The following is a 13,190-nucleotide window of genomic DNA, read 5'->3' as shown; positions in this document are numbered from 1 at the left end:
CACATCTGTCCTTCCATCCATTGGATCCTTTAGGGGACCCATGTCTTCGAAGGCTAAGTGAGATTGCTTTGAGACCTTGGAAAGAGGTGTGTCTAGTTTTGGATTCTTATTCCAGACCGCCTCTGGGCTCTCGTCAAAAGGGAACCTTCTTTTATAAGGAATTGGGAAAGAAGACTTTTTTGTCTGGTTCAGACCACTCCTTAAGAACCAGATCAGAAAGTACCTTATGTATGGGAAAAACCTTCGCCTTCCTCTTCCCCAGAGCCTCATACATTAAACCATGCCTGGATAATTGAGTCTCTTTTGCATAAATTTCCAGCGTATCATAAATGGCGCTTAAAAGCTCCTCTACCTCCTCAAGAGAAAGCTTATACTTTGCGCCTTTGTTAGCTACAGCCTGATCCTCATCCTGATCCGCATCAACGTCAGAGGATTCAGGACTAGCTAACGCGGGGCTATGCTCCCTGACTATACGGGGCTCCCCTGAACTAGGTGTCGTAAGGCATGGTAAGGAGGAGATTGTGGTTGCCTTAGTGGTGGAAACAGCTGAACCTACGTCCGTAATCAAATCGCGAAGGGATTTAAAAGTTGAAGCCATTTCCTCTTTAAAGGAGCCAAGGAACTTAGCCAGGGGAGAATCTGCTTCCGTTTTAAGAATGCCTGCAATACACTGCTTGCATAAGGCTTTACCAGAACCCGAAGATAACCTATTTCCACAGTTTGGACATTTTTTGCGGCCAGCTTTATCTTCCCTTGGGGCTTCCTTAGTCTAAAATAGAAAAGAGGGTATCCTTAGTAATTAGACTTAATATGCTAGGGAACACCTGTGCTGTACCACCACCAGACACAATCACCCGGCCTGTAAAGTGAACACCGCCCTGGTGTACTACAAGTCCCAGCCTTAACACTACCAACAACCACCAGTGTAATGACATGCCCAGCAGCCACTCTGGTTTTGACTGGTGCCTGCCTCCACCGGAGCGTCCTGGGGATTAGCCTCCATGGTCCCCCTTGAGATCCGGATCCCGCCACTAGTCCGGTGCAGCTGGACGCTGGCGGGATCGTACAGGCACAGTGCGGGCTTCCCTCTTCCCTCTTCCTCCCTGTGCCTTTAGAGACCTGGAACAGGAAGTCTCGGCACACAGGGATGATGCAGTTCCGCCAGAAATGACGCGACGGCATCACCGATCACCCTGACGCTGGCCACCTCGGCACTGGAGAGAGGAAGGGAGCGGGTCGGCTCCTACAACGCTGGACGGTACCCGAGCCCTAAAAAAGAGAAAATGGACTAGCAGCGAACCTGCCTGACAGGACCCAATCCCCAGCGCAGGTTCGTCCTCTTCAGGCAGCTCCTGAGAGATGTAGTCCTCCTGGTTCCTGGCAACATGTTCCTCCGGAGGAAACACAAATGACTGACCAGGGACCTGAAGGTCCGCCTTTTGAACCGATTGGCAATGTGTTTCCGGTAACGATGGGAGGGACTCCATCTCTCAGGGGCTGTCCTGGAAGACAACTGGGGAAAAATGCCTTAATAGTTAAATGTCGGTACGAAGAAGAGCGTGTTCTTAGGCAGGATGCATTTGCATGTAGACTGCCTTAGGAATGCCCACATATGATTCTGAGCCTCCATAATTGAAAGAACTGAAATCCAATAAATGAAAGGGGTGGGCCCAGGGTTAGACTGGGGTGAAAAAAATCTAGATGATGTTAGACGTCCTCCAGCCAGGAAATGAGTCAGATTCTGACTTGCTGCAGCTCCTAATAAGGTAGTAAATTCAGTACAGGAGTGGAGATTGTGCAACCGTGAAAACTTCAAGTTGGCGTCAGCTTTTAGGCTCAATTCACACTTGTACGACTCAAAAGTTGCTCCGACTTTGGTGCATCTTTGGATGGGTGCAAATCAGATACGACTTTGGCTCTGACCAGCAATAATGGACAACTGTTGCATTGTATAACATTCAGGTACGACTTTCATGCATCTTTTGAGGGTTAACATTGAATTCAATGGCCCTCAAGTTGCATGAAAGTTGGACCATAGTAGTGCATGAACTACTTTGAAGTTGCTGCAACTTTAGGTTGCACATCAATGAATGGTTTGTTGTAAGAGTACTGAAATAATGTGCTGGAAGCTTGTTGTTTTCAGCAATAGCTTTGCTTTTATGGAGAATATAAGATCATGTCTTACAGCATGAAACAGGAACTGAATACAAACAAGTACAAGTACACACAGAGGAAAAACAGTACTTCCATTACATCATATCAGACACACATGAACTATACACTATAATACTACAGCGCCACCTGCTGCAAAGATAGGTATAATGCATACAGTATTGTCAGTTTATAAACAACCATGCTGTTCTTTCCAACAGGTTTATCATTGGAAAACATGGGGAAAAAAACAAAAAAGTACCTACCCAGTCTAAGGACTTTGACATTAGCGCAACTGCCCCCCCCTCCCCCCTGGTGCAGCATTAACACCCCCAGCAAACCCCGCCTGCTGTCTGCTGGTCAGTCCTCACCCTAGATGCGGGCGGTGAAAGCAGCGGTAAGGTCTTTATGGAATGCGGAGCTGATGCAACCATCTTCCAGCACGGTCGCCCCTGTCCTTAAGCATTGTGGGCTCGGGGAAAGCTGCTCTCCTCTCCTGGAGCAGCTTCCGCAGTGCATCTCCTCTCTGCTCCTGCTGGCGCTAGGCATCCAATAGGACGTTTTGGCCAATTGTGAAACGGGTTTCATACCCGCTTCCCGATTGGCTGGAAGCAGGATCAGTGTTGCAACAGCAAATGAATATGTGTGCAACACACCTGGGTGGGCTCTGGACACAATGCACCCCAAGCCCAACGCTTTTGAAGCCTATTAGAGCATCTGGCTCTAATCAAGTGCTTCAAAATACACCCCCATTCCCCCCGCCTATCCCTGCAATTGTAATTCATGTGCCCGGATCCTGAAAGGGGTCGGACGCATGGACAGGGAAGGCAAAGACTGTGTTGGGGGGTGGGGCCGTGCAGTGGCACTGGACAGTGGCCACCAACCGTTCGAACCTGACAGACCACTAAACTGACATTTTAATCCCGCGGCCAACTAACATAACATTTTACAAGCCCTATACACACACACACACACACACACACACACACACTGCTCTGGCTCTCTGCCCCCCCCCCCCCCCCCGATTACACTGCTGCTTTATACACATAATGCTCCGGCTCTCTGCCCCCCTCACCCTGGATCACACTGCTGCCTTATACAAGCACACGCACACACACAAAATACTCCATTTCTCTGTCCCCCTCCCCCTGGATCACACTGCTGCCTTACACACACAAGGCTCCGGCTCTCTGCTGAAGCATTCCCCACCCCTGCGCTCTGCATCACATTGCTGCCTTACACAGACTCGTCATTGGATCTCACCTCCTTATCCAGCCATGTGCTCAAGCTCCATGCTCCCTCCCACAGTCTGATCTGCGCTGCCATTAAAAGTCCCTTCTTCCTTCACCTCCCACTCTCTGCACTACTCCTGGCACCTCCCTCTAAGTTCACAGGAGCCAGAACTACAAAGGAGACATTGTGTATCAATGCACTCTGACAGTATTGACTGTCAGTGCACATTGATAACACTGGAAACAACATTAGGCGATATACATCAGCCGCAATGTTGATTTGCGGCAGAACCCCTGGGGAGTGGGGACTACCAAAATTTTCACGTGGACCATTAGTGGTCCAAGGAAAACTGATTGGTGACCGTTGAGTATAGGAGATTGTTGAAAAATGCAGACATGGCAAGGTTGGAGACTGAACCTAAAATGTTTACTGCCTGGTGGGGCTACACAGTAAAAACCAAGGGTCATGAGTGGGCCTCAGACCACAGATTGGGCATCAGGGCTCCGTGTGTCTAGAAAAAAAAAAGTTTAATTTGGAACTAAAATACATGTTCCATGCATACAGCTTTGGGTAGGTCTGAACTAGGGATCAACTGTTTATTGGTATGGCTGATTATTTCAGGCTGATATCAGCATTTTTTTTTTTTTTTTTTTAAATCGGTATCGGTCGCAAACTAGAGCGATATTGCTTCAAGGGGTTTTACCGGGGTGATGCCTGCAGCTGCAGGCTTCACCCCAGTACCGGAAGGACGGTTGGCTTTATTGTAATAACCGATGCGGCTCAGCAGCCACTTGGCTGTTATAACAAACAGCGATGGGGATATCTCCCACCTCCTGCCACTCGCCCAGGCTCTCCTGTTCCACGGGGAGGCCCGAGCAACCACCTGGCACATCTGCCAGCTGGTCGAAGACCCCAACAAAGTTGATGCTTCTTTCGGGTCTCGGATCTAGTAACCCAGAAGGGATGTCATGATCACTTTCCAGATTCCTGGCATTATTGGCATCTAATGCCACGTACACGATCAAACAATCGGGTGGAAAAGTCCGGCAAACTCAAATCCGCCGGACAATCCCCCAGTGTGTAGCCTCCGGCAGACTTTTTTGACCCGATAGTACGGCGGACTTAGAAAGTAGTTTTGCACTCCAATCTTCCCGCCGGGCTTGCATTTCGGCGGACAATCCGGTCGTGCGTATGCAAGTCCGCCGTACTTTTGAAATGAACAGACTTTTCCCGCCTGGAGAAAAGTCCGCTCATTTTGAGCACGTCCCCAGGAAGGCGGGGCCCGCGAAGGATGAGTCACTGGCCCCACCACCTGGTATGGACTTAAAGGGGAACCCCACGCCGAAAAAAATAAAAAAAATATTCGGCGTGGGGGTTCTCCCCAGGTCCACATCAGACCCTTGTCCGAGCACGCTACCTGGCCGGCCAGGAAAAGGGGGGGGGGCGAGCGAGCGCCCCCCCTCCTGAGCCGTACCAGGCCGCGTGCCCTCAACATGGGGGGGTGCCGGCACCCCAAAGCACCTTGTCCCCATGTTGATGAGGACAAGGGCCTCTTCCGATAAGCCCCCCGCCCGCAGACCCCGACAACCAATGGCCAGGGTTGTCGGGGTCTGCGGGCGGGGGGCTTATCGGAATCCGGGAGCCCCCTTTAATAAGGGGGCCCCCCTCATACCGGCCCCCCACCCTATGTGAATGAGTATGGGGTACAATGTACCCCTACCCATTCACCTGTAAAATAAAGTACAAAAAAACACAACACACAAGGGTTAAAATAGTTTATTGCACAGCTCCGGGGGTCTTCCGTCTTCGGGGGTCTTCTCGCCGGACTCCTCCGCTATCTTCTTCTAGCTCTTTTACTAGCGGAGGAGCCCGGCTTTCTTCCTCGCCGCCGCCCTCTTCTTCCGACTTCGGGGGGTCTTGTCCCCCTCTTGCCGGGCCACCGCGCCTTCTTCTAGCTCTTTTACAGGCGGTGGCCCGGTCTTCTGTCGCCACCTTCTGTTCTTCTCTTCTCTTCAGATGTTGCCTCGTTGCATCCTCCGCTCACAATGGCACCTACACGACGCGCGGCGACATATTAGGGACATCGCCGGATGAAGAGGATGCTGGGACTGTGACATCATAATAGGCGGGGACATCATCCGGCGATGTCCCTATATAAGTCGCCACACGTCGGTGCCATTGTGAGCGGAGGATGCGACGAGGCAACATCTGAAGAGAGGAAGAGAAGAACAGAAGGCGGCGACAGAAGACTGGGCCACCGCCTGTAAAAGAGCTAGAAGAAGGCGCGGTGGCCCGGCAAGAAGAACCGAAGAGGGGAACAAGACCCCCGAAGAGGGAGACAAGACCCCCGAAGTCGGAAGAAGAGGGCGACGGCGAGGAAGAAAGCCGGCTCCTCCGCTAGTAAAAGAGCTAGAAGAAGATAGCGGAGGAGTCCGGCGAGAAGACCCTCGAAGACGGAAGACCCCCGCAGCTCTGCAATAAACTATTTTAACCCTTGTGTGTTGTGTTTTTTTGTACTTCATTTTACAGGTGATACTGTAAAATACAATACCCCATACTCATTCACATAGGGTGGGGGGCTGGTATCCGGGGGCCCCCTTATTAAAGGGGGCTCCCGAATTCGGATAAGCCCCCCGCCCGCAGACCCCGACAACCAACGGCCAGGGTTGTCGGGAAGAGGCCCTTGTCCTCATCAACATGGGGACAAGGTGCTTTGGGGTGGGGGGGCCGCGCGGTCCCCCTTCCCCAAGGCACCCCCCCCATGGTTCAGGATGGGGGGGGGCTCGCTCGTCCCCCCCCTTTCCTGGCCGGCCGGGTAGCGTCCCCGGACAAGGATCTGATGTGGACCTGGGGGGGACCCCCACGCCGATTTTTTTCGCCGTTGGGGTTCCCCTTTAAGTCCATACCAGGTGGCGGGGCCAGCGACGTCTCCTTCGCGGGCCCCGCCTACCTGGAGACGCGCTCAAAATGAGCGGACTTTCCTCCGCGTGTGTGAGCGAGTCCGTTCATTTCAAAAGTACGGCGGATAGTCCGGCGGACTTAGTAAGCCGTATTAGTCTGCTGAAAAAGTGCCGTGTGTGGGCAAGTAGCCCGTTTGGAAAGTCCGGCGGGAAGTCCGCCGGACTAAGTCCGCCGGATAGTCGGCTACGTGTGTACGCGGCATTAAACACGACAGTTTAAAAAAAAAAGAGAAGTATTCAGAGATGCCGATCCTGACATTTTGAATACTTTCAAGTGTAGAGGAGAGGTTTGCGGTCTTATAGACCTCCGATCCCTCCAAAAAGAGTACCTGTCACTGTCACAAGGGATGTTTACATTCCTTATGACAGCAATAACAGTGATAAAAAAAAAAAAAGAAAAAGGAAGAGGTATAAAAAATATTGGCAGACAATATCGGCTATCGACCTAAGAGGTTCCTGAAATATCGGTATCAAATCAGCACCTAAAAAACGTTATCGGTCGATCCCTAGTCTGAACCCATGCTTCCACTATTGCAAGACAATGATGCCAACTACCAATCCCCCATGTCAAATCATTTCAGCAGTGGAGCCCCCTGGTGGCCCCTTCACTGACCTGAACTGCTGCTGTTTGAACCATAGGAGGCATTATGTTGAGACACATCCATAGAGTGAGATCTGTGAAGACTTCCCGGAACAATAGATATCCTACGGAAGATAGAGGGAGAGATAAGTATTGTTAACCACTTCAGCATCGGAAGGTTTTACCCCCTTCATGGACAAGACCATTTTTGCTATTTGGCACTGCGTTAATTTTACTGACAATTGTGCGGTCATCCAATGCTGTACCCAAACAAAAGTTGTTATTTTTTGTTCACACAAGCTCTCTTTTGGTGGTATTTGATCACCACTGTGAGATTATATTATATATATATATATTAGTAATTTACAAAAGTGAGTACACCCCTCACGTTGTAAATATTTTACATCTTTTCGTGTGACAACACTGAAGAAATGACACTTTACTACAATGTAAAGTAGTGAGTGCACAGCTTGTATAACAGTGTAAATTTACTGTGCAACAAAATCTAGAATATAGAAACTATATTGAGGTAGGAGATCTGTGGAAACCAAATTTTCTCGAGCTATAGTCAACATATTAGATTATAACCCCACTGTTGTTGGTAAATTTGATTTGGACATCAAGGCATCAGTAAGCATCAATGGGGCATTTAACAGCATCACATTTCACATGGACCCACCACATACCAGTACAGGTATTTGTTGGGGACATGTTATTTAAATGATTGCAGACTTTGGTCAACCTCTACTGGCCAAATAAAATTGAAATCAAGCTAGAAGATTTTGTTGAAAAGCAAGCCTCCTCACCTGTTTCTCACAGCCGGTAATGATCCGTATCGATGATTGACTGAAGGCACTGCATAAGAAACGGCTTCTGGCTGCGCTTGCATTGAAGTGGTAGAACCGAGGCCTATGTTCTCAGAGTGGGCCAATGTAGTCATGGAAGAATTCACCTTTTTTGGACCCTTAAAAGATGTTTTCTCCACTTTGCGCCATTTGGCACGCCGGTTCTGGAACCAGACCTGGAACCCAAGACAACTTAGAAATTAGAAGAAGCAGCAGGATCATAGTCTAGCTGCTAGACAAAGCTGTGAAATGTTACGACTGCCATCGTTGCATTTTTCTCCATAATTCCTGCTTAAGGGGGTATCACAGCGGCTAGCATTTCTGCTTTGTAGCATTAGTTTGAATCTGGACCAGGACACTACCTGCATGGAGTTTTCATATTCTCCCTGTGCTTGCGTAGGTTACTCCAGTTCCCTCCCACACTCCTAAGACATGCCGGTGGATTAATTGGCTCAAGTAAGTATGCTCAAGATGGCTGCCTGACCTCCTTAGCTCTTTAAAAACTATAACTAAAAAGGCAAAAACATTTTATTTAGTTTTGGACAATGTGGAGGGAACAGAACCTGTCAATATTAATCACTGTCTGTACCCCTGTTAGGGAGATTCACCCTATTTGTCCTGATGACCATTAGCATTGAAAGTGAAAGAAAATGCCAAATTTTGGGTTGTCCCCAGAAAAGCAAAGGGGGACATTTTCCAATGGGGACACTAGTTCTGGTGGCCTGGGGGTCCCCAAAGGATTCTCCCTAATGGATCTCTGATGGCAAAAAAAAATATATATCCAACAGGGGTAATAACCCTACTATTAAACAAAAATAAAGAAAAAAAAATGTATTTTATGTATATATATATATATAATCTACCTACGAGGCTGTCAGTTTAGGCAGCCCTATACTGCAAGTCTGATCTGGGGGTCTGGGAGTGGTTAGCATAGCAGTGGGTGTGGCCATCTGTGCTCCAGTTCTGAGACGCCTCCCCTGCTTCCAGGGAGAATGTCCTGGAACAGAGGGGCTGCGTCTAGAACTGGAGTGGCAGGCAGCTCATGTGGGAGCCCTGACCAATCCCCAACTGGAATTGGCAGTGGGCGGCCTCCTATATAAGCTGAGGTAACATGCCACTGGGGGGGATGAAGTCAGCTGAGTGAAGTGGAGGATGGAATACTAGGCAGCAGCCTCCTCCTGTGATCGGCGCACCCCTCCCCCCATCTGGGGGGGGGTGCGTTGATCACAGGAGGAGGCCCAGGGAGAGCTGTGAAAGAACTTTGCCTCTACACGGTCATTGGCAATGTCTTTGTCATTTACACAGTGAATGATGAGGAGTCCCAGACTGTGGGGATATGTGTCAAATCGATGTGGCCTGAGGGCACAGGATTTGCGAGATGGGCTGGCTGGGAATGCTTTTAAACTACTAGGCCTCCGAGGGAGAGGTGCTTCAGTCCTCAGGCTTAGTAGTAGCGAGCAACCAGAGCCTGCTTAAATACTTGTTCAGAGTGGGTCCTTCTTGTTCACAGAAGAGGATGTGACATTACTTCACTTCAGGACAAGTTATTTGCAGAAGGAAAGAAGTTCCGGGAACATTACTCTTACACGGTCAAGAGTGATGTCCTCATTCTTTACATGGTAATGAATGGGGAATTCTTGGAAGTAACAGTCTGCGGGAGTTAAGCAGAGGAAGAGCAACAGTCTGCATAGTGATGCAGGAGGAAGATCATGGCAATTATAAATGCACATCATGTGTAATCTTTAAAATAAGATGGCAATTGAACTATCCTATGGTCATCCCATATACCATTTTCCCCCCCAAGTTTTACCCCCCCCCCCCCCCATAAACAAAAACAAAACCAGCAAAAGACTGTTCATTGTCTCTGCAAGTGATGTATGGGAGTCTGGCAGCGGGGTGAATTGGTGGATTGTCTGTTACTAGTGGCAACTACATGCTACACATTATATATATATGTAGCGCCGGCTCCTGACGAGCATGCGCGATATGTTTTTGAAAATTAATATTGCCGAAACCACAGTTGGGTTTTAGGGCTAATTTTGCTAAATTATGGTTTCAGTACCAGTCTGGCTGGATTGCACTGAGTTCTCCTTGGCTGCAGGTGTCGCTGTCACCGCCGGCAAGTGGTAGAACGCAGTTTAGCTGGGCATATTGAGTGCCTCGTTTTCTCTGAACCAGCCCAGTGGGAGTGTTCTCTTGCTGTGCACTCTGGGAGGTAGTATGTAAGGTACTGACATCACGTGTTACGGGGTTCTGGTCCAGAAAATATTTTCTGTCTGTTTGGTCCTGGTCCTCCTGACCAGCGCCCATGGCCTTCCTGGCCTGGGGTGCGGATTCATACAATTCCAAGTCTTAGGGCTGGATAGCCCGAGGCGAAGTAACTGCGGGGACAGGCCTGATTGGATATTGAGGCCTGAGGATTCAAGGGTGGTCTGGTGCCGTCTCATCTAAGGAGAGGCCCACCAACTGGAGAAGCATCCAGGGGAGGACTCTTCAGGAGAAGGCCATGCACAAGGCTGGTTTCTCTGAAGGAGCCTGGAGGCTCAGTTGAAGGACACTTCATGGACTTACATTCATACAGTATCGCCAGACCAGCTGAGAGATAATGGTACCGTATGATAGCTCTCTAAATTTGTCTACGACCCTCAGTTATGCTCAAGTCTGAGAGATATTAAAGTTCTGCTTTAAACTTTCTGGGAGAAAACCCCTATTGAGATACAAGTATATTAAACGTGCATTGCCACATAACTGCATTTGTTGATCCCTTTTTTTTTTTTCTAAAAAAGGAAGATACCATAATCCTTTGTGGCGTCACCCCGATAACCTCTGCAATCTCTTTCCTCTTTTCATTGTCTGGATAATGATCTTCCATAAACAATGCCTCCAGTTCTTGCAGCTGGTCTGGAACAATAGACAGGGAAGCATATCTGTAAAAGATTCAATGGAGCATTCACAGAATAATATTCACTGTATTAAGACCTCCTTCACACGGGCATACTGCAGTGCAGGCCAGTGCAAGAGCCATAGTCTGTGCATTTCCGAGCAGGCAGACCCATTGATGTCAATTTGGATGCAGCAAGCACAGACACAGTCACTGCTCCCAATTTGACATCTATGCAGGTGTAGAGCCCCCCCGAATACAGAGAGTGTGTGTTTGGGGCCGCACACAGATGTCTATTTGGGAGCAGTGGCTGTGTCTGTATTGACATCAATGGGACAGCCTTCATGGGAGATGAATTAAATTCTTGTGTGTCCTCTTGCCCTTTCACACTGAGCTGCCCCGGCGTCATTTTTACTGTCATTTTAGCTGCGCTATTCGGCCACTAGCAGGACGGTTTTAACCCCCGATAGTGGGCAAAAAGGGGTTAAATCCATCCGCAAAACACTGCTTTGCCGGCGCTATAGCAGCATTGCCCCATTGTTTTTAATGGACAGGGGTGCTTCAGGAGCGGTGGGTTCACCTCTCCAAAGAAGCTGCTGGCAGGACTTTTTGTGACGCCCTGCCAGCGCACCGCTCCAGTGGGCTTTTACACTGGAGTAAATGGATGCGCAGTTTCAGGGCGCTTTGCAGGCGCTATTTAACGCTTTTAGTGCCTGCAAAGCACCTCAGTGTGAAAGGGCTCCAACAATGGCCCTCGCGCAGGTGTATGCTATAGTACGCCCCGTGTGAACGAGGCCTTAAAAAGCATATCTGCCAAAATGAGGAAATTTGACCAAAATCCTGGAGTTTAGACTAAATGTTCTAATTTTGCCTGACATTTTTGAGATAAAGAATAATCTTAATTTCCCTCATCTGTTTTCAGAAAACCTTAACCCAAGACAAGAGCAGCAAAACCAAACGTAAAAAAGCTGCTTCTGCAATACTCACTTTCAATCTGATGCGATTCGCTGCAATAAGTCCTATCTGGCACTAATCAAAAATCGGAAGTTCTGGACAGCCGCATTACTAATAAATGTTTGCCTTTTATAAAAATAAAAAAAAATAAAAAGAAGAACGTCATCAAGAATACATGCCACAGCAGAAGGGACAAAAGAGCTTACGCATTTTGCATTAAGCACTGTTTGTAGTGTGAAACGCGTAAGCTCTTTTGTCCGTTCTGCCTTAGCATGTATTTTTGATGACTCTTGAATAAAAGGCAAAAATTTCTTTGGAGTGCGGCTGTCCAGAACTTCTTCCAATTTTTGATTGCTATATGCTTTGCCAGCACCTGGGCTTATAAACTGAAGGAGAGGTTTTCTACTTTTGTCTGACCTACATGGAGCAGTGATATCTCTTTTCCTATCCTATCTGCCACTGGATGTCACCAATTTTCCAGGTTCAATGACAAGCATTCAACCCACTTCCTATGAGCCCAGGCTGTCATGGAAGCATGCCCTCGGCCACAGGAATAACGTCATAGCACTATATGTGTAAATAGATACAAAACACACACACACATTCACCGACCACTTTATTAGGTACCCCTTGCTAGTACCGGGTTGGACTCCCTTTTGGCTTCAGAACTGTCTTCATTCTTCATGGCATAGATTCAACAAGTTGTTGAAAACATTCCGCAGAGATTTTGATCCATAGTGACATGATAGCATCACACAGTTGCTGCGGATTTGTCAGCTGCACAGCCATGATGTGGATCTCCCATTCCACCATATCCCAAAGGTGCTCTATTGGATTGAGATCTGGTGACTGTGGAGGCCATTGGAGTACAGTGACCTCATTGTCATGTTCAAGAAACCAGTGGTGAGATGATTTGAGCTTTGTGACATGGTGCATTATCCTGCTGGAAGGAACCATCAGAAGATGGGTACACTGTAGTCATAAAGGCATAGCTCCCAACTGTCCCTGATATCGAGGGACTGTCTCCAATTTGGAGAAATGTCCCTCATTCCACCTCATTTGTCCCTCATTTTGGTCTGATCTATATAGACGTATATAAAATGCACTTTTTATCTTTAAAAAAGTGTTTTTCAGCACTAAACCTTTCACCTGATTTCTAAATACCGGTAGTTTTTGTAAAATTCCAAAAGCCAACATAAAAGGAACAGTAGTGGTAAAAAAATAAATAAAAATAAATAAATAAAAAGCACCTTGGTTTAACCATTCTCCTTTAAGGGGGCAGGTCAAGGTGTGTGTCCTATGTCTGTATACTATTGCTGATAGGTGTCCCTCATTCCCATTTCAAAAAGTTGGAAGGTATGTTAAAGGTATAGACATGGTCAGCAACAATACTCAGGTAGGCCGTGGTGTTTAAATGATGCTTAATTGATGAAGCTGCAACGTTTCCTTGGGTGGTAGACACCTGATGCTCAATTGGTATTAAGTTGCCCAAAGTGCGCAAAGAAAATATTCCCCACACCATTACACATTTCATATTGTTTACACCAAATTCTAACCCTACCATCTGAATGTCGCAGCTGAAATCG

The 13,190-nt window shown here is 48.0% G+C and overlaps 1 protein-coding gene across 1 annotated transcript in view; it reads right to left on the bottom strand.

The window, feature by feature from the left end:
* The window catches only part of NOBOX (NOBOX oogenesis homeobox), a 41,200-nt gene that overhangs the window by 15,416 nt on the left and 12,594 nt on the right, over positions 1-13,190 (bottom strand). Inside the window, exons 3-5 of the mRNA XM_077455092.1 lie at positions 10,564-10,670; positions 7,731-7,945; positions 6,958-7,049 (exon numbers count right to left, since the gene is read on the bottom strand). Coding sequence (XP_077311218.1) covers positions 6,958-7,049; positions 7,731-7,945; positions 10,564-10,670 — 414 coding nt within the window. The remainder of the gene's footprint in view (positions 1-6,957; positions 7,050-7,730; positions 7,946-10,563; positions 10,671-13,190) is intronic.

This window comes from Lithobates pipiens, unplaced genomic scaffold, assembly GCF_037356315.1.
Source record: "Lithobates pipiens isolate NorthernLeopardFrog02 unplaced genomic scaffold, aLitPip1_a1.2 Scaffold_25, whole genome shotgun sequence".
In the NCBI taxonomy this organism is placed as follows: domain Eukaryota; kingdom Metazoa; phylum Chordata; class Amphibia; order Anura; family Ranidae; genus Lithobates; species Lithobates pipiens.
Note: the sequence above shows the minus strand (reverse complement) of the source record. Positions and strands in the feature narration are given on the sequence as shown.